This window comes from Mugil cephalus, chromosome 4 (genome assembly GCF_022458985.1).
Source record: "Mugil cephalus isolate CIBA_MC_2020 chromosome 4, CIBA_Mcephalus_1.1, whole genome shotgun sequence".
Classification (NCBI taxonomy): domain Eukaryota; kingdom Metazoa; phylum Chordata; class Actinopteri; order Mugiliformes; family Mugilidae; genus Mugil; species Mugil cephalus.
The window spans coordinates 13,288,777-13,311,983 of NC_061773.1; the positions used below are offsets into that span (position 1 = coordinate 13,288,777).

The 23,207-nt window shown below is 38.5% G+C and overlaps 2 protein-coding genes and 1 non-coding gene across 3 annotated transcripts; all 3 read right to left on the reverse strand.

Annotated features, from left to right (window-relative positions):
- Positions 1–950: 950 nt before the first annotated feature.
- Positions 951–1,022, reverse strand: trnap-agg. Its single transcript has one exon. It is a non-coding gene; the product is annotated as a tRNA-Pro (tRNA).
- Positions 1,023–3,655: 2,633 nt separating this feature from the next.
- On the reverse strand, positions 3,656–6,120 carry LOC125006887 (guanylin-like). Its single transcript, XM_047583371.1, has 3 exons — positions 5,995–6,120; positions 5,669–5,855; positions 3,656–4,268 (listed from the first exon to the last, which is right to left on the reverse strand). The coding sequence occupies exons 1-3, from the start codon at positions 6,064–6,066 to the stop codon at positions 4,198–4,200; spliced, it is 330 nt and encodes a 109-aa protein (XP_047439327.1). The 5' UTR covers positions 6,067–6,120; the 3' UTR covers positions 3,656–4,197.
- A 7,652-nt stretch (positions 6,121–13,772) lies between these two features.
- LOC125006886 (guanylin-like) lies at positions 13,773–14,839 on the reverse strand. The gene is made up of 3 exons (XM_047583370.1): positions 14,679–14,839; positions 14,403–14,595; positions 13,773–14,264 (listed from the first exon to the last, which is right to left on the reverse strand). Exons 1-3 carry the CDS (start codon positions 14,751–14,753, stop codon positions 14,206–14,208), a joined length of 327 nt encoding a protein of 108 aa, XP_047439326.1. The 5' UTR covers positions 14,754–14,839; the 3' UTR covers positions 13,773–14,205.
- Positions 14,840–23,207: the final 8,368 nt, after the last annotated feature.

The window sequence follows — 23,207 nt, forward strand, 5'->3', positions numbered from 1 at the left end:
ATATAATAATTTACTCTTTAACTTAAACTTAAACTTAAACTTAAATGACAACAACAACAACAAACACTTATTTTTACCATGACGTCCTGTAATCACTGGTCACTGGGCTCATATCACTGTGTCTTATTCGAACTGCGTATTTGTGTCAAAGCTCATCTACAGGTGTTCTAGAATGTTGACTCATTGTTGACAGAACAAAGCCAGAATTCCATTGTTCATGTCTCTATCTATCTATCTACCGTTCAGTGGGAGCTTTGACGCATTTCATTCACACTGGTAAGATGTGAATGAAAGGACCCACTCTGCACGCACAATTTGAATTCAGCTGACACCAGTTGTCATTTTATCACACATATTGCATGTTTCTTCGCATAAACATACACATATGTATACCTTTACAAATATCTACATAATGATTCAAAATCATCAGGCAAAACTAATGTTTTAGGATTTACATCGAACAGTTCAGCCAGTGTGGACAGCCCCTTCACCTGCATTACATTTCTTTGTGCATGCTGAAGTTTGTGCATCAATTGATAAATAAATAAATAGCATTTATGACATATATTTAGGTGTTATTATTATGTATGTCATATATATTTAGATATGAAGTGATGTATTTATTCATTTATTTATTTATGGCATATATGTAGGTATTTTTTTATTTATTCATTTATTTATTTTTATTATTGCATGGAGTTTTTCATAGATAGTTGTGGTCATATTTCAAAATCAGATTATATGGATAACAAAAAAAGGAAGGAAAAAAACTGCAGAGTAACAATAGCTGTCAAATTGAAATTACATTTATTATGTGATTAATGAATGTAATTTAATTGTGCGTTTAGGCCTATAATTATCTGCATGATTGAGTTGCACTTCATACTGGCTGAACTAAAACATATTTGCCCACGTGAATCATATCATTCGTATAAACGGATAAGAAAAGTGGGCTCGTCCGGGATTTGAACCCGGGACCTCTCGCACCCTAAGCGAGAATCATACCCCTAGACCAACGAGCCACGTGACGTGAGAAAAGCCGTGTACCAAAGTGGGCATGTCCGTGTATCTGTGCTCATTCATATAAATGTTTACATGTAGTAAAGCAAGTGGTCACTTGTACTACACGGCTGAGAGAAATGATGGGCTAACACTTACCTCCCCTTATAGTTGTTTAGTTGTTGTTTACATTTGTCGACTTGACTTTCGTCGAAGCTTAATGTGTTTTGATTTCCTTCTAAAACACAAAACATCGGTTAACATATTAACACCACGATGCTCTTTTTGATTTATGGTTTTGTCTAAACTCCGCATTCAATTTAAAGTCACCGAAAACGACAACTATTTAAGTATTTGATTTTAAATAACGGTCAAGATTCGTTGGTTACGTCAGATTCATGATTTTTTACGTTGTTCGTTGTAACGTCACTAAAACACCGCGAGAGGACGACAGTTGTCAAGAAGAAGAAGAAGGAACCAATAATCCAAACGTAGGTACAGTAGTATAAGTAGAAGGTGTAAAAAAGCCTCTGATATGCACACCTTGTATATATTTATTTATTTAAAAATAAAGCACATTGATTACTTCTACTAAGTTAGACTCCTATCAACATCATGTAGTTATTTTTTAATTTTGTGACCATTTTGTGGCACTGTGATACCAGGTCCAGTGAGAAACTTATAACTCAAACCCATGTTACTCTGACACAAAGGCAGAATAAAATGGGGTTTGAGACTGACCCTTTGCACATGATGTCACATTCCACCCGCGCGAAATATGAACGGCATGGCAAATTTAAGACAAGCACACGCATTACCATATTTCAATGCTGTAAGTACAGAGCCCCTGAGGGGACAAGGGGAAAAAAATAAATTAAAAGAACTATCATGAGATAGTATCTCCTGCTCATAAGACACTTTATCTTGTGCTGCATCTCGTGTCCAAGCTGCCTCCAGGGGGTGCACAAGATAAAAAATATATTTTTGATACTTTTTATAAATTGCCAAAAACCTGACCGGTCCACATTTGCTGATGAACACTTAAATGCTTGATTTAATGAGTTAATGATGATGATGCTAATTTGCACTGGATTAGTGTTCATGTTTAATCATGCTCAAATGACAAGAACACACATACAGTATAACAAAATAATGACGATTACGACAATGCGCTCTTGTTGTAACCTCGTGAGACCACAGGTTGTGCATATACAGAAGAAGCTAACTCCTAGGCTAGTTTTATCTGGGACCTTTAGTAATAATGTCAGAGGTCGTCTGTGAGTCTCATGTCATGGCCACAGTGTGTAAAGTAAAACTTACACCACAAATTACCTACTGTATTTCTGGGAGCACAGAAGTCCTGTGATAAAACTAATCCAGTGCGAATGTCTCTGACCCATTCACACATTTAGACTAGGGATGCAATCATTAAATCAAGCATTTTAGTGTCTGTCGGAAAATGTGAAGTTGGATTAAATCTGCTATCAATCGTAAGGACTGGCAACCCTCAAAATACTCCTGGATCTGCAGCTTGGATTTTTTACAAGGTAAATTTCAGATTGAAAAAAAATCTGTAAAATAACCTTAGCTATGTTAGCCAGTCAAATCTAACGTAACGGTGCTAGCTAGTTATCAACGTTAGCTAGCTAACCCTTCTGTTTGTATTAGCTGGCTAGAATAGATGATATGTTCTAGATATTATTTTCTTTTCTAGAATAGAACATGTTCTATTCTTGGAGCATCAGCTAATAAAATCAGAGTCCTGACAATGGCTAGCTACTAGCTAACAACTGTTACTTAGCACCTCTCTGGACACTATCAGGACACTCTGTGTGGACACTCCATTTGTGACATAACACCAAGTTTGAACCCAATTTATGCGTAAACGTATGTTGGAAAGCTAGCATTTTAACTATTGTTTTCACCGCAGACAGTGTGAAAAGTAAGTTTTTGGTTTGCATGCACTGAACTTGAAACATGACTTTCATAGAAGGGTCTGACTCTATTTCTCTGCCATTATGTTTTCAGTAGACTGAAAGTTTATCTTCACCCTTTACACAACAAATGACATAAATGTGAATATTTCCCTTCCAAATGCAAAAACACCACATTACTCGAAATAAAATACACAATAGTCCATTTGGGGAATGCATTTTTATTTTAATGTTGTGCAGGAGTCATCAATCCTAGAAAAAAATGGCTTACGTTAATGCACATTTTTGGAGGGGAAACATCTGCACTAACCTGCACATTTTCCACCAGGGTCTAAAGCTGCAACTGCTGAGGTTAAGCATTTGCATTTGATTGATGTATTAATTAACTAATCCATTAAACTCACATTATTGTAGGCTGTGTAGATCAGCGTGGAGCTGCATTTTACATGTAAAGCAGGCAGTAGAGGAGCTTTAAGTAATTGAAAATGGGAGTCCCTTTACTGTCTGATGACCATGTGCGACACCTGCGTCATCCGTGAAATGCTTGGGTCAGAAAGCAAGTCACAGACGCCATGCTTCTTGATGCTGGAGGCCAATAATGCACATTCATGGTTGCTTGTTGTATACATTAGCACTTCTCTTGACAATCAGAAGAAATCTGATCGTGTCATATCAGTGCCATGTGATAGATTACAAAGAAAATGTGACACAAACAACTTCCATGCAGATCAAAATATGTTTATTTCGCAGATAACAAAGAACTCAAATTAGGAGCAAGTGCATGTCATGTTTTGATATATTTGATACAATTTTATTTTAAAGTGATTAATCTAAAAAAAAACATCTTGAATGTAAATAGTACTTGTGATAGTTTTCATATCTATTTTTATTCAGTAGCTTTGAAGCAGATTTGTGTACAGGCATCTGTGAGTTTATGTCCGTATAAAAGTTTCAACAATGCAGAAATGCATTTATATTAGTACCAGCAAGAAGCTGCATCATATTCAACACATTAAAAGTTCAAGGGTTTTGCTTACAAAATACTTAAAAGCATATAAAATGGCAAATAACAATTTTTAATAATTTTCATGTAACTATTATCCAAAATCTGGTATGTTGACCAGTAGGTTGAGTCGCAAGACACTTGGATCTGGTTGCTGGGTGACGGGACAGTTTTGTAATCCTCATGGAAGCCTCATACATATAGATGCGGAAGAACTACAGAGCATGATGTGTTTGTGTGTGTGTCTAACAGATGGCAGCCTCAGACCAGACATCCATAGCAGGAGGGGTTGGCGCATATTTCACAGGGATCCGTAGATGTGATGATGAGCGCTGCAAAGTGCAAGAAACAAACATAAATATTCATCTGACCTAAAATATGTTTTTGGCCCACCCAAGGGCCTGCTTGTCAGTTTCATAAAACACAGTTAATAGTGATAATGGCAGCCATTTCCATCTCAACAGAACTGCAAGTGTGTTGTCTGTGCTAATAAGGTTTAATGACCCCCAGAGACTTTGCTTTCCACAGGCCTCTTGTCTGACATTATGATTATAGAGCCACTTTCTGGTGCAGCAGTTCCAGGACAATAATACTGTGTATAAACAGTGGATTCAGGGAATCCATGTCCATTTTTGTCCAATCTGAGAAAGTGTGTACGGGAGTAATACAACAGAGGGTTAAACATCAACTCTTAGTGCCTGTGTGTGATTGAAAAGACAGAAATTGACGCGACTAAAAAAGAGGTGGGGTAAAAAAGAAGTAGTCTGATATTTTGACATCTTTGTTTGACATTGACAAAACGACGCTCATACAGCTCTGTTTATCAAATAGCAAGGTTTGCAGCTACGACCTACACAAAGCGTGAAAGGACAGGAAAGCATTCAAAAGAAAATATTTAAGAAATACTTAACATGCAAATTAGCATTACATCGAAACCTGGTGTTGTGGTTCACATTTAGTGTCAGGTGATATTAATTTATGCTGTATGTTTTGATGAAGTTATACCTTAAGTTACGTCTTAAGTTACGTTCTGGAGGGCTGTCAGATAATTTTGTAAATGTTGTTGTTTTGGCGTAGTTACAGCCGACGGCAACTGTTTCAATTCCAACAATAAATAACAATAAACGGAATATTTGTGATCACTCCTCGTCATCCTTTCAACGCCTGGCCGGACGCTACAGTATTGTATGGCTGATGTTCTTCTTCTCAGTAAAGCTCTTAGCATTAGCATCTTTTTTTTTGCCCGATTTATCATAGCTGAAATTAACAGAAATGAGCTTAAACTAACTGAAACAGAGGCTAATACACTTTTCCAAATCTATACTAGTTTGTATGAATCTTTTTCGAGTCCAGTTGTTCTTAATTTGATCTGATAATCCACATTTTCACGGTATTTACTGATACATTTCACCATGTTTTTACCACTTGAGTTTGTGGCCCCAGGCGGCACTGATGTCATATGCATACCCTCTATTAAGGAAAGTATTGATTTGATCTTTTCATGCGATTGACTGATAATCACAAAAATATCTTAAATAACCTTCATCGAGTATTGATTCTGAAAGAAAATATACCGTACCCTCTAAAGGAATGCATTTTTATATTTGTATGTAGACCATGGAGCGTGTTAAGAGTGTACCTAAAGTGGAACTTAGTGTAATATAACACCACGATGAATTTGTGTCAAAGTAGCGTAATAATTGATAATTTATTCCCTATTATGCAATCTTACCTAGTTTTGAGAAAACAATCCCAGCTCCCATGTCTTGGCACACCGGCCGAAAGACCTGCGGTAAGAGAGGGTCACGGCAAACAGCTACAGCGCTTGTTTGTCCAAGGTGACGGTGAGTCTCGTCATGTAAATCCATCAGCTCCTTCAGCTGCTTCACCGCTTCCAAGGGAAAGCTCCTGTCTCCAACCTGCAGGAGGAGGACCAAGGACAAGTTACGAGTTACGAGACAACCTTTGACTGGAGTTGAAGGTTTCTGGGTATTCTCAAACTTGAATGAACACAGAAAAGAAATTGAAATAGTCATTTGAAAAACAAGTGATACTCACTTTAACCTGCACACCTCGTGCTCCGCTGCACACACACAGCACCAAAACAAAGACAGCGCTAAGTACTCTCATTTTCAGAAGATTCCTTTCGGTCTACAGGGGTGTATCGTCTGTGGTGGCTGCATATCTCTGCGCCTCTTATAAAGGGGACAGATTAGTCGGTGATTTATTAACAAAGACAGTCTGCACTGTGATTGGAGTAAAGGTAAACACTGGCGGTATAGTACAGCAAGTGCCTTCCTCTTTTTAGGTTTATTGCCACTATCCTGTAATTTGTTTACAACCTTTTATCTGGTTGTTTCCACTGTGGCCACCATGTTTCAGTGTTGACTTTAGGTTTCAGATGCACTAGATGCCTCAATTCCACCTGATAAATTTCACTTCTCTCTGCCTCTCACAGAAATTTGTCACTGAGCTGTCTGATAAGATGCAGCTGTTTATGTACAGAACCGAGACATATACTGTAGGTCATTTGTTTATATAGCAGCGATGTGCAAATGATCACATTTTCCAGATAGTAGGTTTTTGTTTTTTTGTTTTTTTTACTGTGAGATGAAAAGGGAAATCATCACTCTTGCAATGATGATCTTGAAGCGTCTCTTTACTCCAGCAGTGCACAAATTCTCGCACAACACAAGGTTATGGGAGGGAAGATCCACAAACAGAAAAATTAAACTGTATTTATCCACAATCTTCAGTACACATCATGCTACCTAGCAACACGTAAATTATCTGTTCTCTGGAGGGAGGGAATCCTCTGGCCTCCTGAACTGTCCTTGAACCAAGTGGTTCTCTACAGAAACGAGGCACTTATTCATGAATGAATACAACGTCTTCACTAAACCTACTATTTTTCCGGGTTAATACTATTTTTAACCCAAATAGATGTAAACTTAAGAGAAAAATACTTGCTACCACAAAATGAAGTATATAAACTGTGATATGATTATCATGAAAATAATAATTGTATGGGCACATAGCCAGACCTTCATGTGTAACTTGCTTTAAACATCATTTCCTTTTAAGAGAGGAAGTTATTCCTGACATCTTTTCTCCTGGAGCAAAACATGGCTAACAGCTTTGGTCATCACTATTTACAGTTTCAAGTTATGAGATTCTTAAATGGATGCATCTATCCCTGCGTTCTCAGCCCATTCTTCAGACAGAGCCGTCAGTCTCTCCAAGGCTCTTGGTGCTGCTTCCATCTGGATCTATATTGTTAGGAATGAAAAAGAAACAGAATGTTCCACACATCTGACATGTTGCTGTCAGTAAGCAACATGTCCAGAGCCACTCTAATTTGCTGTCAGAGAAATTGAAGCTAATTGTTGAGCTACGCCTCTCATGCCATCTCTTGTGTGATTTATAGATCTCTGTTGGTTATAGTACAAGTAAACATATTTGTTTATTGTAGACCACCAGAAAAGATTCTTAAAATCTTCTGCCTCAAAGAGTTGGAATGGCATGAGGAACTGCACCATTGCACAGCTACCGTACCACCAGAGGTCAGCTCTGCTTGCAGTTTGATTTACAGATTGATTTACAGACCATGATTGGAGCTCCACTCGATGGTCCTCTCATTTATGCCTTGCGAAGACAGGTGCAGTTTTCATTGGTGGTGAGTCCTTGAATGGAGGAAACAAGAGACTCAGAGATTCACATTGATTAGTTGCATGAGTTATGCTTTTATTAAATAGGTCTTGGACATATTGCAAACCTGAGAGGACAGAGGTGGAGTTTCACCTAAAGGGAATTGTTGCCTAATTGTGGTCTGGCAGTGGAACATGCTATGCAGTCAGTTTTATCAGCTTCTTGTGCTGTATATACATACATTGAATATTTATTTATTTACTGTAAAATAATACAAGTCAGTGAAGTTTGGAAACAGAAGTTCACCTGCTGCCTTAAAAATGTGAGTTAATTTAATCTGAAGGAACCTTCTGGTTCAACTAATGATAATTTCTAGTTTTAACTTGATACGCTGAGTTAAAAGCTGCTTATATGACATTTTCCTTTGAAGAAAACCCTTTACTATCTTTACTCATAAGTTAAGATAAATTTAACTGTCATTTTAAATTGGGAGCACCAATGTTCTTATTTCCACTTAGATTTCTCATCTTGATGACTTATGGCAAGTTTTAAACTTCAGACAAGTTCAACTCACATCATGCTAGAAATTTAACATTTATTTTATTTAGGCCATTAGAAAGGAGGGAATTAAAATATGGCCATTTTCGAACTCATTCCTGGTGGGGAAATGGCTCCGAAAAATCCACCCGCCTGTTACGTTGATGGTGTCAACATTTCATATTTTTGCTGATGTTTTATAGTAATAGTTCTATCTAATTTAAAAAAAAAAGAGAGAGAGAGAGAGAAAAAACGGCAGCGGCCTTTATATTTCCCAGTATTCATAATATATCACCCTTCCTACTCCCTCATCACTTTTTCAACTCAAAACTTGAAGCTTGAATTAAAAGAACATTGACCACACACAGACAAAACTCACAAGTCAAAAAGACTTATTAAACTAAGTTCAATATTAAAACCTTGTTATGGATATTGAAAAGGGGCGAAAAATGTTCAGATAACTTAATGGGGCTGTAGTGTTTTATAGTGTAGCACTAATTTGTCATCAAATATAATATTTTTTAGATATGTCACCTTTAGGGAGCGTTGACTTTTCACTCCTGAAGTTGAGGAGGTGTTGTTTCTAGTGACCTGTATGGTGAAGTGTCCTAATTGGTCTGTGCCTATCTCATTGGATCCTAATACATACAGTCCATTATCTATATTTTGTGGTCTTTTATGTGACATTATCAGAGGATTATGTTTACCCTCACCACAGTAAGCTGTAGAGGTGATGTACAGTCTGTTTGTTAAGGGGTCTGATCTGTTCTGTTTTCTTGGGGGATTTCCTCAGGGAGGCACCTCTACTGAAATACTCTGTTGTGACCACTCTCTCCTCTAAGTGACTGGGATCTTTAACTGTTCAGTGGATTTGAGACGGTTGTCTTACTCTACCTAAGTGAGACCCATTTGTAGCCCAGGCTTCCCCCAGCCACTGGCGGATCGCTAAGTGTGTCTGTCCCCTCAGACAACCCAAATACCTTTTTTACAGTGTCACATGTGAATCCTCACAGTCCTTTAAAGCAGTTGTAGTAGTGAGAAGGACTCAGAATGGATCCTGGATCCCCAGGCTTTGGTGGAGCATCTGGAACAGAATTAACTGAAGAAATCTCTCCGTTTATTGCCATTTGTACAAGGTGGTCAGCCTATGTTTGTTCTCTTTATTCTTCTAGACTCTTGCATGGTTTTAGCTGAGGAATTTGGTATAGTCTGCCATAGCCTTGATGATATTGTTGTAATATGCATATTCAACATTACCAAGGGAAAACAGTAAAACTGATTCTTTCCAGTTTGTTCCATGGTCTCTTTTAGCTTTTGAATTTCGACTGATCCTGCAGACTAACAAAATGAGTCCCATCGTCACTGTAGATTCTTTCAGGAATGCCATCTGTTTCACCAATGTTTTAACAAGCGTAATGGCATCTTGATTTGAGTACAGGAATACCTGTACCACTGCCCCCTGTTGAGACATGACAAGGTCTGTGGGTCAATAAAGCAGCATACTCAAACAAAGTCTTTGGAAAGATTGGTTGACCTTCAGGTCAGGTGTATAGTTCTGTGTCTACTTGTAATTTCGCTCCCTTATTTTTCAATTAGTTCTTTTCTGGGGCCGGGGCTCTGCATGTATTTTAACACTCAATGCTCTATGTATGGTGTCCTTTGGTGTTATAATAAGAGGCTGTGCTTCTTTAAGAGCCCTACATCAGCAGAGATTGACCTGTTGACCAGAGATGATTTGGAAAATCACTTATCTCCTTTTCCTGTTCTCCAGTACGTACACATACTTCACTATATTCATCTGAGCATTTGTTTTCCAGTTCAACACTTTTTGTACAGTTTCAACTCTGGAGAGTAAAATGTCCTGCTATTACTCCACGTGCATAGTAGCCACTGAGAGGCTGGACCATTACCCCTGGATTACAATGTGTTTACAATTTCTTCCCACTGATCAAATATTGTTTTTTGCAAAGCCAATGTGAGAAACAAAATGGGTTCTGTTCAGTTGGTGAAACCTCCTAACTCCCTTGACGGCTGCTCCCACGTGGTCCTGTTTGCCAGGTCTAGGCTTTTGTTCTGCTTCTTTTAGCAATTATGTAGCGGTTGAGGAGGGCTCCTTCTTATTTGGTTTGATGCTACACCTGTAGAGTCTACACCTACCTACACCTCATTGCTCCATCCCAGCCTTACCGCTATCATTCTCATGTGTGCTGATGCTACAGCTGTCCAGTATGATGCCAGGTCAGTTGTACAGTTACAAAGTCAGGAATATGCACATCGAAACAAAAGGTAATCGAAGCTTAAAAAGAAAGAAAATAAGTATCAGTTGAATTTAAAAGAGGAAAAAATAGAAGCAAAAATGAGTAAAGCAAGAGGTCAGACTTAGGTGAGAAGGAAGTTCTGTCCCCCGGGTCCAGATAAGGGTAAAACCTGTGAGTCACAGTCTGGAGCTTCTATCAGTGATGAATTGTAGCCTGACCCATATGAACATTTATGAGGCTTTGTTTCAGAAGTCACATCAAAGTAAAAAAAATAAAGACAATCAACAGGTTTTTACTTTTGCTGAGTTTGAAAGAGGAAACTGAGGCTTTTTATGTTCTTTCTGGTTTCTTTCAGATGCAGCGCTGCTTGAGTGATCTCTATACTGTTCGCTGTTTTGTCAGAAACCTGTGGTGAAAAGTGATATTTGCAAACTGTGTGACATCGTCGGCCGGTTGAACTTTAGCTCCGCCAACTGCATCTGAAGGAAAGATAACGACTGATCATGCGTCACCCAACTCTCTCTTTCCGTGTGGGAATGCTATTCTGTTATCTCATTTGGTGATAGATAGTGACTTAATAGTGTTGAAATGAAATGAAAATACTCCAGTGCTTTACATAAATTCACCCATTATTACCGACAGAGCTCTTTAGGTGACTGATATGAGCTATATGAGAGTATTTTAATTTATAGCATTTACATTTTTACCACAGAAATAACAACATCTGCTATTGTGTTGAAGAATTATCCACTGAATTTTTCATGCATTAACTAGCGAAGCCCATGCTGGTCCTGCCTCGTAATGCCACAGCGTACATCTCAATGTTTAAGATTTAAAAATGCAGAAGTATAACACCACATTGTACATAAATTAAAACACATTCATGTAAGATATATACCCATGCACGAAGCGGCTGTTATTAAATAACTAAGCATTGTTCTGAAAATCAATGAAGGCTGCTGTAACTTTTCATTGATTTTTCACTGCATTATGTAACTGCTTACTCACTAGATCAGATTGCTGACTAGATGCGACAGTTCCGTGCATTTAGGTTCTCCGAGTGTCTTCTCTCTCATCACCTTCTTCGTAATTCAACCTTTTACTCTCAGTGAAAGTCAAAATAAAGGCAATGCATTGCAAAGTTATGGGATAAAATTTATTGTTTATATAGACAACTAAAAGTAGGACAAGGTGAAATTATTTAATTTGTCCTACAAGGCCACCAGACTGGGAGAGAATTTGCCCGGTTTTCATTACTAGATTAAATATTTGCAGCCATTCAGGTGTCAAGGTTGTGAGGATATTGCAAGTGGCAGGGCGGCCTGGGGCAAAAAAAAAAATAAAAAAAAGAAATTGACAATTTTAGGCACATTTGGCAGCATTCGCTTGAAAGGCATGTCTCTTTTCTCACAGTGTCTCTGTGCCTCATTTGTGTTTCATCTCCATTTCAGAAGATCCTAACAGATCACGAAACGTCCATCCTACTGTACATTGCACTGAACGCCAAGCCAAAAGAAGGAGGTGTTTCATGATATGATTGGTCCAGCCCTGTGCCAGTGAAGAAAATAACCAGCATGTGTCAAAGCCAAGGCCAAGGCCACTGATCTACTGGTTTTATGGGCTGGTCAAACCAATACATAAATTTAAAAAAAGTGTTGTGACTGTTGTCAGCACGTTGGCCGACCGGGAAAAGGCCCAGTATGCCAGATAGCCAGCCCGTCTCTGGTCAGGGCTGGCATGCTGACCCTCTAGTGCGCCCTCTGGTACCCTGGACTGTCAGTAGCTGCATTTCCATTGCACTTTTTTTCAAATTAAAAGCGATATTTCTGAATACAATTGTGTTTGTATGTGTTTCCGTTGAAAGTTGTTTTGCGAATGAGCTGTGATTCTTGTAAAGTCTCCTCTCGTGATATCCCATAATACTCGTCACGTGAGACTTCACTTTGAGGAAATTGACTCACAAATGGGGTTTTGTGCATTTCTAGGGGTAATGGAAACGCGGCAAATGAATCTGTGTAATGAGGTTGTTTAGCTGCACAAAATAAACCATTCTCAGTATTGAACACTCACATCCTGCACATTTGAAAGGATGCCAATTCGTGTTGGTTATGCTAAAGAGCAGTGGTCTGTGCCAAAAACAAACAAAAAAACAGTGAAAATGGAAGGCTCGACTGTAGAAGTGCCGCTACTCATGTAGACAGGGCCGCTGGTCTACAGGGGATGTTTATACATTTTCAGACATGTATAAACATCTGAAAGCTGCGCTGTGTTTCCAGAATAAGAGACAAACTTATCACAAGGAATATACGGTAGAATTTGAAATTTTCAGACTTCAGCACTATTGGCAAACCATGAGTATCACCTAAGAACCATCTGGTCATTTAGAAATCCCCCCCATACACTAGTCTTGTGTTTGGCACATTGATACACATAATACACCTGCCAACATTATACCTGGATATAATATAATGGCTCTGCTACTTTCTGCTTCTACTCCACTACATGGAGCTGAGCATACCTTTTACACAGCTAGATTTCAGACATTTGTCAACTTACTTTGCAGATTTTGGTTAGTAATATTAAATAAAAACTTTTTTCTTCTATAAAATGAATATGATATGATGAGATTCTATTAATCCCAGGGAGAATTCACAAGCTCCCTGGCAGCATTTAAATGTCCACCTTCTGTGATGTGATGAACACATTAATACGTAGATAAATGTCATCTATCACGTCATCCTTTAATGTCTTGTTCCGTTGATGGCTGTGATCTGGCCCTTTTTTCCCGTGAGACCCTGTCTCAGTGCTGTCCGGCATCAGCCTGACATTGCACCCATACTGTTGTTCAAACTTTTATTTAAAATTGCTGACACAGCCTTCATAGCTCTTGAGCAACCACAGGCAGAACAAAAGCGGCAAACAAGACAAAAGATATTATAAAAGGATATTATCATGAAAGATAGCAGAAATATAATAGGGAATTTGCTGACCAATTTTTACTGTAAACATTAGAGACGTGTCTAATTTGCATGAGATTATGATGACAGTTAACCTATGAAATTTGGGGTAGTATGTGATGTGAAAAGGAGTTTTGGTTCATTTGATGTAATTTCAACTTTGATTTTGTATATGCACACTAACTGTATTTACATTTTTGACAGAAAGTCATTAATCAAGTGTTACAGTAACACTAAAGCTGATGATGCGGTGCTTTGTTTCAGTTAAAAAAAAAAAAAAAAAAAAGATTCTCACCCCTACTGGCCGAAAAGAAATAGGAACAGCTTTAAGTATACTTTTTGAAAAAAAAAAAAAAAATACTACCCCGCACCAGCGTGCAAACAGCATTGGATGCAGAATTACCCCTGGGGTAGAAAAAGTACACGATACACGAGGTGAAGTGAAGGCTTTTTATTCCAAACAACATAAAAAAATTGATGAAAAATGCAAAAGGACAACATCTCTTTAAATATGCATATAAAGCAAGCTAAGACAGAAATGTAACAAACCATAAAATGCCAAAATAAAATGTATAATAAAGAACTTTTCCGCAGAAAAATAAAATAGTAATTATGCTACAAAGTAACAGTTTTCAAAAATATTCCTCTGTTTCTCATATTTTTTTTTCTTTTTGGGGTATTTTTTTTTTTTTTTTGGTCTAATAAAAAACACATTATGGGCCTGAAGGGCCACAGTCAGATGGTGAAGGATAAAGGCTCAACATTGCAAGTAAGAAAGTCTAAGAAATTCCCTGAAATAGTTTGGAAGAGGGTGAAAAGAAATCACAAGTCTTAAGCTGGGTAAGATGCTTTGGTCTGGCTGTGTTGGTTTAGCAGCCAGTGCAGGCAGCGTAGGCGCAGATCTCACAGACATCCATGGGAACCATAGCTAAGATAACGGGGAGGAACAGAAAGGTGATGGATTAGCCACAGCGCTGAATCGCCTGTGATTTAATATTGTTGACCTGACATGCTCTCTTAAGATTCAAAGGGTGCTGTTGAATTTATAAATTCATAATTGTCTCACCTAATCTGGACAGGGATGCGGTGCCTCCTCTCTGTTTGCAGATGGAAAGAAACTCCTGTGGGAGCATGGGGTCAGCGCACAGGGATACGGAGCTCGACCTGAGCCGTGGGTTTTGCTGCCCCATCATCCCGCGGCTCTCTGTCAACTCCTGGAGCCTTCTGACGGCCTCCAACGAGAAAGACAGTCCATTCTCCTGGAAGAAGAAGCAAATGTTAAAGACTTGGTAATACAGAACACGAAATTGCTAGCTCCAGCGTGGATTTAGCATTTTCTTACTTCGACTTGCACAGCCTCAGTGGTCCAGCCAAGAGCCAGGACGAGGAGAGCAACGATGACGAGTGTGGCCTTCATGGTGACAGATGACAGCGGTTTGTCTTGCAGCCTCTTGCTTTCTTGCTGTGGATGCTCTCGGCGGTTGCTCAGGTGAGTGCGTCTGCTTTCCCTCCGTCCACAGGCCTGCCTTTTAAACACTTGTGCCTTGGAGCCTTGCGGTCACGTGGCCGGAGGTTCTGCAAATGGGAGCAAAGTTTTTCTCACGGGTTAATGAGTAAAGAGGAACTTTTACGACCTCACACAATGGGGAAATCCATAAATCCTGCTTTGACCTCATCACCTGTCTGATTACTTTTATGGATCTCTAGTGCACTTGCCTGTCTATGTTTTCAATAGATCACACCTCAGGTGGGTTAAAAAGTTACTGTGGGCTCCATTGCTGACGACAAAGCCACACCGGACGATTGTTAGAAAGTCTGGTTTCTCACACAGGCTAATTATTGGACTTTGTAAAATATGATGAAATGTCTGCCTGTGTCCGGGATTCACAAAATTAAGTAGCATTTTGCTTATTACACAAAAAAGGGGGCTATTAACTTCATTGTCAAACATTTTCCCCGGATATATTTGCCTTTCCTTAGAACAAACACACACCCAACTGCACTTAAGGAGGCTGAAGCAAACGGTTTAATCTACATGCAAATATTATTTTCTCCCAAGTGAGATGCACGCTCTCTGACTGTGATGCAGAATACTAAATCGGTATTTGAGTATGCTCTGTGCAGCCTATAGAGTTGTCCTTTTAGTGATCCAGCTGCTGCAGGAATAAAAGCTGTGACCTTCCAGTGTTTAAAAGACGATCTGATCGTTAATCAAGGACAGCAGGGGGCTGCAGAAAATACCAATTGGTTCAGTGTGGCACCAAATGTGCGGTTGCATACACAACAATGTAAGAGTGCGGCAGTCCATCGACTGTCTGGGGAGGTTTCTAATGAGCTCATCAAACACAATTCTTTACGCAGAGCACGAAGGGGCCACGGAGGACCTATCCATTTAGCTAACAGACACAGCGTGACATCTTGGCACTGTTGTCATCATCTACTTTGAGCTCCATCAGACCGAAATTGTGTCCGAAACAGAAAAATGTTTAAAAATAAATAAATCGATGCTATCTTTACAGACTTTGTTACTGCATCTGTTTTCTTCTGGCATCACTCTCCCTAAAAGAAATACAGATTTATTAAAAATGTGACGGAACATAATTTTAAAAGACACAGTAAAGTAATATTGCCAGAGTTTTCTCATGTATTGATTCATTGAGTTAAATCATGCACATAATGTGGATTATTCAAGAGTTACTTTCCACGGAAGAACCGCGGAGGTGTTTCCGTGCAAGTTACATTAGCAGTGACCTCCGCTCAGTGTAGTATGAACATCAATATATCACCAGAGCCACAATCAGAGCTACCATCAACATTTGTAATAGACTTTTAATGACTTTTCATATCTGTTAAAGATAGAGGAGAGAGAACTGAGATAAAACAAAGTCTCAGTTTTAAACACAATCTGACATATTTTTCTAGATAAAAACATATTAAACACATTAACTCTTTGACTTCCACACTAAGAAATACAATCACAATTAAATCTCATTCATTTTTTTTAATCTATATTGACAGTGTGCGCTGCAAAATGAGTATTTTGAGAAATCTTTATTAAAATGTTCACACGCTTCATTCATGTACAGATTCACACAACATAAATACTGAAGCTGTTTGGTGTATATTTTTGAGTGATCTGTTCAAAAGCGCTATAGCTCCAAAAGTATAAAAGCCACAGCTTTAGATATTTGTTCACACGAGGGCAAATTTGTGTATCTCACAAGCTGAATGACTAGCAATGGTTAAAAAAGGGTACAATTAAGCATTTTATTGTCTACTACTACAAAAAAGATCAATCGTGTGGTTACAATACCAGTCAAAGGGTTAACACTGTATCGTAGCAAGAATCACTCTTGGGTATTTGTGACTGATTACATTCAGTCATCTCTGTCCAGTGTGTGTCTGGCATTATTTGTGCGTTGCTAATGTAGTTCCAGTTTGTGTCTCAACTGAATACATCTAGTTCTCTTCCTCTGAGTTAATTAAGTGAACACAGAAAGTGCTTACTGCTATTCTGAAGGTGATTTGAGACTGTACTGGGACTCTTCCAATGACATGGGGTGAAAACCTGTAATAAAAAAGATTTAACTCCCCACCTGTTTTCTAACCTAAACAAAGATTAGGTAGTCTGAGAAAGGAGTTAAAGGTCCGTCAAGTTGTGCGGCAGATTGAAGATTTTTTTCATCCAGATGGTGGAAAAAACGGCACTTACTGTTTTTAAACGGCCTTCTGTTTTTTATTTTATTTATGTCTTTGATAATACGATGCTGCGTCCAACCCGGTATGTCCTCTTTTGCTGGTGCCGCTTTGCTTCTTCTTATCAGAAAGGGTAACTCATTACTCAACTACGTTTTACTTTTGTGAATTAAAGTGTTTTCAGCCGTCTTTGCTGACTTTTACAGCTTGTATCTTGTTTAACCACTGTTTATGGCATCTCATCCTCTTTTTATTTATTTATTTATTTGCTTATGATCACATTCACAGAGACTGGTGTTGGATCCAATAAAGTGCAACTGCCAAACTTCAGTGGAAGTGTGCTTATCTCAGTTTTAGAGAGCAGCGGACAATATGTGCGTCATTTAGGCAAGTTTATGGTATTTTAATGCGTAAAAATGATTTACACAGTGGGATCAGACGTTTCCCGAGTCAATTGACTTTCTCTTTGCATTCAAGCTTGGCCACGTTGATACAACTTACTTATATAACATGTCATAAGAATCGGTTTTAATTGAGTATGGCCTTGCCCTTAAGCCAAAACCCGCACTATCCGCATTAACAAGGCTGAAAATGAAGGCAGCTTCAAGGTGACACACTTGCTTGAATGGCGCCTCATGGGTGATGCCAAAAGAAAGCCAATTCCCATAGGCCTCCGTGTTAAAATGTCCGACTTTACGACAGAAATAAACATGCTTAAGCCTGGGATTACAAATAGCTTTGGTCAGTATAGTTCATTTTTCCATTCATGATGACTTTACAGGGGTGAACTTCTATATAACTAACATGTTTAAATGGTATTGAAACTTAAAGTATGGTTTGAGCGACAGATGTGTTCACTCTTCACTCTTCGAATTAGCCAGGTGTAAGGCACAAGACGATAACATCTGGAGACTTTGAATCTTAGAATTTAGGCTGCATCCATCTTCATAAATATACAGCCCATGACTAATAACTTATCTTGAGGCTCAAGAGGAGCTCTGAGTACAAATCAAACAGCTTCCACATTTGCTCGAACTTAATAAATTTCATAAATCACATGTCGTTCATCTCTCTACACACATACGCAAAGACTGTGAGAGGGGGATTAACAGAGGCCCACAGCTGATGTTTCTCTCAACAGTTTAATCCTATCCCACCTGACTGAATTTCCTCTAGATGCTCGGGTTTGTGAGCACCGAGCCAAAGACATGCTTGGTGGGTGTGCGAATGTGCGAATGTGTATGTGTCACCCCTGTGACATAGTGGCAACCCGCCCCAGTGTCTGGACCAGATTAAGAAGGGATCGGCTGTGACGGTGCGCTGGATAAGCGGGGATAATGGATTGATAACTAATGAAAAGCTAAAATAATGCCTGCTTCATCCTTTAAAGCCTGTATTAGTCATCGGTAGTTGGACTGTGTGCATCATTCGGCCGACGCAGACTGGCGGGAGTAGTATCTGAGGCTGAGATTGCACGGTTAATCAATAATCTTGACCTCACACAGGTAAATTTTGAAACAAGGCTGCCAAGAAGACAGGGAGGGAGGCTGCCTGCTTGCCTGCCGGAAATATGTGGGCAGAATAGTTTGATGTATAGGGGAGAAGAAGAAGAAAAACATTAGTATACATTGATGTGCGTTAATAATTTAAATCTGTTGAAATATTCAAAACTCTGCATTTTCATGGTCGAATGAAATGTGATGTGAGGCTTAAGTTTGATTTGACTTGGTCTGATGTTTCACTGTGTTCAGTTTTTCTGTTTTCGAGAAGTTGTTAGCAGATGTATTGATTTTATTTAATTTTCATTTAAGGTGAAGTTTGTCAAAATCAACTGGCAAATTGTTTTCTGGTGCTCGTAGAAGTGAAGTCTCTAGATCCTTGGAAGAGCAATTAATGAGACAGCTAAGACTAATGACGACCACTTAGGGCGGAGGGAAGTAAATCATCAGCCTGAGAGTGAATAGGAGATCTCTATTTATCTGACCTGCTCTCACCACAGACAACTTATAGTCACATGGGCAGCGAGTCCGGGACCACTTCCTTAAGTGTTAAAAGGTGTTAAGATCATAAAGAGCTGATGGGTGTGTGTTGCTTGAGGGAGGGGTAAGCAAACTAAATATGATCCAGGTAGTCCAGCTGGAGTGATAGATCCAGTCATATGAAGGTTTAACAAACAGCAGTATACTGCACAGTGGTTTATTATGATGTGATTTTTCAAACTTCAAAGTAGCATGACGGCTTCACTTATTTTATCTTTCATCTGGATGGAATTTGCAATAGTTTTAATTGTTGTGCCTTTCTGAAAGATGTTGTAAATCTTGAATGAGGTGACATTTTTACAAGGTGGTCTGGGGATTTTTTTTTATCAGCTCATTTGGTGTTTTCTCCATTGGAGGTGTATACAGGCGGGACAACTGTCTGTGTAGGAACCGGTTTTACTGAAAAATAGGTTTGAAGCCCAGTGTGGTGTTTCCAGCTGTCACTACATTGAGTGCTCGACTTGAAAGCAATTGAAGGCAAAGAGATGCAGCGGCGTGAGTGGAGAAGAAGCTGAGGCAGACGGCTAGTAAGCAGTGAAAGCAACCACCTTTTATTCAGAGCAACCACACACTTAAATATGAACTGTTTTTGTGCCAGACTATTAGCATGCTTGCCGGACATTTAAACGTGTCTGTGGCTATTGATGCCAGAGCCGTATATTAGAGAGAGTCTGGCCAACTAGGGGAATGGACCATGTGGGCTATCCCGCTATGATGTTTGGTTCTGAGCTGGTCACGTGTTTCGTGAGCGCCTTGCTAAATACATCTAACCAATATTCAACCATAGAAAAGTGCCGAGATTAAAGTTGGATTAAAAGTTAAAATATGCCACAGTACTCACACAGGATCAGGAAAACATGGAGGAAACTCCACCGTTTCCAAAGTGAACATAAACAGAGAAAGTTGTGGGACCGGACGATTAAAAGGAAGAACCGGATATCTGCGGATTTCTCCCTATTATCTGAGGTAAATGTCAATGTCTAAGATTTTATGTTATGTACATTTATACGCCTGTTAATGGAGAAAATAATAAGCGATTTGTTTCAGCATAGCACATTCAGCATCCAGTGTTACACTGAAGAATCTTCTCTCCAATGCATCTAACATGCCGACAATGATTTGAGTTGACCAGATTTTATATAATATACGACTCTGACTGACTCAGTTTTGGCCCCCCCTCAAGTGGCCATAGGCTACTTCTGTGCTAGGTTCATTTTCCAGTCTACTGCTTACGTTAAGAGACAAGGTGGGATTTACATTAGTAAGCACGGTTGAAAGCTATGATTAATTTACTGATCTCAACAAAGATAATCTCAGTGGTGTGTGATGTCATTAATGTAGCAGTGCTATGGTAAAATGTCTCAGAGGTACCTGAAAATAATAAAATGGTAAAATTTCAATTATAATCTAAAAAAAAAAACAAAAAAAAAACAGAAAGTTTCAGGTGCAGTGTTTTTTCTATTTTTAATAAATAAACTATTAAAACATAAAGTAAAAATAAAAGTATATTATTTGGAAAAGGTCATCCATACATTTCACATAGAGATGGGAAGAAAGCACACAAATAAATCATCAAATTAAATCAAATTAGTTTCATGGAAGTTATTTTTAATCGAATGTCTAAAAATGTTGCCAGTGAAATTAAGGTAAACTTGATCACTTGTGAAATACGATTTTGCATGCAAACTGACTTTCTTTTAAGGTTTAGAAAACAAAAACTGTAAATAAGTAACCAGACTTGTCTTACTAATAACTTTAATATATATATTTATAAATTTTTTGAGCTTTTAGCCTTTAATGGAAAGTTCAGCGGAGGTCAACTTGTCTTTTGCATGAAAACCTTTGGCCCCTAAACAAATCTGTGTTGCGATTGCACCGGAAGACAAGGCGTGATTTCAGAAACTCTCTGAGTCACACATCCTTTATTGCAAAGTCTGCAATAAGCACCTTCATTCCCAGCGCAGTAAAAGTTCACAGATATGTACAAAGGGGAGTGACTATAGCATAGACAAGGCTAATTTGTAGTATACTAAACCTCTGTTTGGGGTCATCTGCCTTATTGTCCTTGAACGCTCCCTTCTTTAAAAACTTTTCTAGACGTTTGCAACTGTTTCAGAAAGCACACTTCTCCAAAAATCATCTCCTCTCAGAGATTAAGTAGTTCATTTCAAAAACCAATAACATAAGAATAAAGTGGCTTATCGTATAGTATTTACAGATGCTTCAGAACATACGTAATAAACTGGCATTTATGAATCAATATTTAGGAACCCATAATGACTTGACCAAAGATGAACTTTAGATTTTTTAAATTTGTCATTATTGGTTACTGAAGCTATAGTTGTTGGAAAAATGCACTTGTATCCATGTAAAATCAAATCTAAAACAGAATGAAGTGTAATAAGGTTGGTAAGAATTCTCTCAATTGTGAACATATACAGAAAACAGTGCCAGTATATTGTCAGTTTCTGTCAATTCAGCAGCTGAATATTGGATGAAAGAGACTGACACCATCTGCAGGGTAACAAAAGCAAGGCTACAGTCAGTGGACGCTTGGCTTAACTCAGCACAAAGTCTGAAGGTGTTGTGCTTGTTTGAGGTTTTCTCCAAAAAAGAGTGAATCCACCAAGTTGGAGATGGAAACACCTTTTAGGTTCGGACATAGTTTAACATTTAAAGCACATCACTTATCAAGTGAGTCTCTCTTGTGTATATGTAGCTAAATGGTCCTTGGATGATTGCATCAAGGCTTGTTTTTTGTCTCCATTTGCCAGCGTGAAAAGAAAGAAGAAAAATCTGCTACATTCCCTGGACAAAACTGACATTTTCATCCAGGAGTTTTTATCCGAAAACGTGAACCTGGCGTACAAACTCACTGAATGTCCAATATGTAAAGATACGAGATCCTAATCAGGTGTCTGGATTCAGGCTTACCTTACCCCTTCTTATCGGAGCCTCTCAGACACATTTTAAACTGTGAGCTGGACAAATCATCCATATCAAACATGTCACTTCACAGCTCATAAAAAGATAAAGAATTGGACACCACAATGCCAAAACACTTGAAAAAAATAATGAATAACATTTTATGCTTCTGCTCAGTCACAGAGATACATGTCAAGTGTCAGTCGAATACAGACTGAAAAGTGTTGTGATGAGCCTCACAGGACATTACTAATGTAAGGTGTGAGTCACGATTTCTGAGAAAATGAATATAATGTTCATGAATGCGAATAAATGTGTGGTTTGTTGCTGTTTACTGTCCTATCTTCCTGTTGTATGTGATATTTGCTTCTATTTACAACTGCTATAATGGGAAGTGCAATATAAAGTTTTGTGCCGAACTAGAAATTCCATCTCATAGATGCACTGCATCTGCACTGCAACACACAACATACAAAAAAAAATCAAACTTTGTTGTCAGCAAATGATAAATGGAAAACGATGTACAAAAAAAAAAAAAAAAGTTTCTACTGTGTAACTACTGCTTACAATCCCTGTCATAAGTTAAACAATGCTTTGAAGGTCAAGGCATGAAAACCCCCCGTCTGCTTTAGAGAAGCATCACAGGTCTCACGCTTCACTTCACACCTTTTATTAGACTGGGGAGACAACCGTGTCGGCCATAAATCGACTCAGAGGGCTCGACCAGACTAAATTTGTGGCGATATATCAGGATTTATGCCCGGCTGATTTAATCGTCCCCAATAAATCAGCATTGTTTGCTTCGTCTGCAGCTTGGGCATCACTGGAGTGAGGGCTGTGCCAACTGGTACTGTTCCCATCAATACTACACTAGATATATTATTTCATTAAAGGTTTTGATGCCGTGTCATTTTTTAAATTTTTTTTCTTCACAATAATAAAACTTACAATATGTGATGACGGATCTTGTTCAGTAGATCCTCATGTCTCTTTTGTCACATAAATTGATGTTTAATACTTTTCTTTAATCTTTTTCGTAGTTGAATTACCCAGTGATTGTACTCATTTTATGGCAGTGGAGCTTTTATGACTTCTAAAAATAAAGCAAGGGATAGAAAGGGTTGGATTATTAATAGACATGAATATGAATCCAAAAGCAAGAAGTTATTTGGTTTTAAGAAGTTCATAGCTGTAGTGCAGGACTTGTACTT

Bases quoted from the DNA above. Each gene is read 5' to 3' on its own strand.
- LOC125006887 (XM_047583371.1), bottom strand. From the start codon at position 6,066: ATGAGAGTACTTAGCGCTGTCTTTGTTTTGGTGCTGTGTGTGTGCAGC. The intron at 5,856-5,994 runs GTGAGTATCACT...CTCCTCCTGCAG, and splicing joins CACGAGGTGTGCAGGTTAAA to GTTGGAGACAGGAGCTTTCC. The intron at 4,269-5,668 runs GTAAGATTGCAT...TGCACTTTGCAG, and splicing joins GATTGTTTTCTCAAAACTAG to CGCTCATCATCACATCTACG.
- LOC125006886 (XM_047583370.1), bottom strand. From the start codon at position 14,753: ATGAAGGCCACACTCGTCATCGTTGCTCTCCTCGTCCTGGCTCTTGGC. The intron at 14,596-14,678 runs GTAAGAAAATGC...TTCTTCTTCCAG, and splicing joins CTGAGGCTGTGCAAGTCGAA to GAGAATGGACTGTCTTTCTC. The intron at 14,265-14,402 runs GTGAGACAATTA...CCGTTATCTTAG, and splicing joins CGCATCCCTGTCCAGATTAG to CTATGGTTCCCATGGATGTC.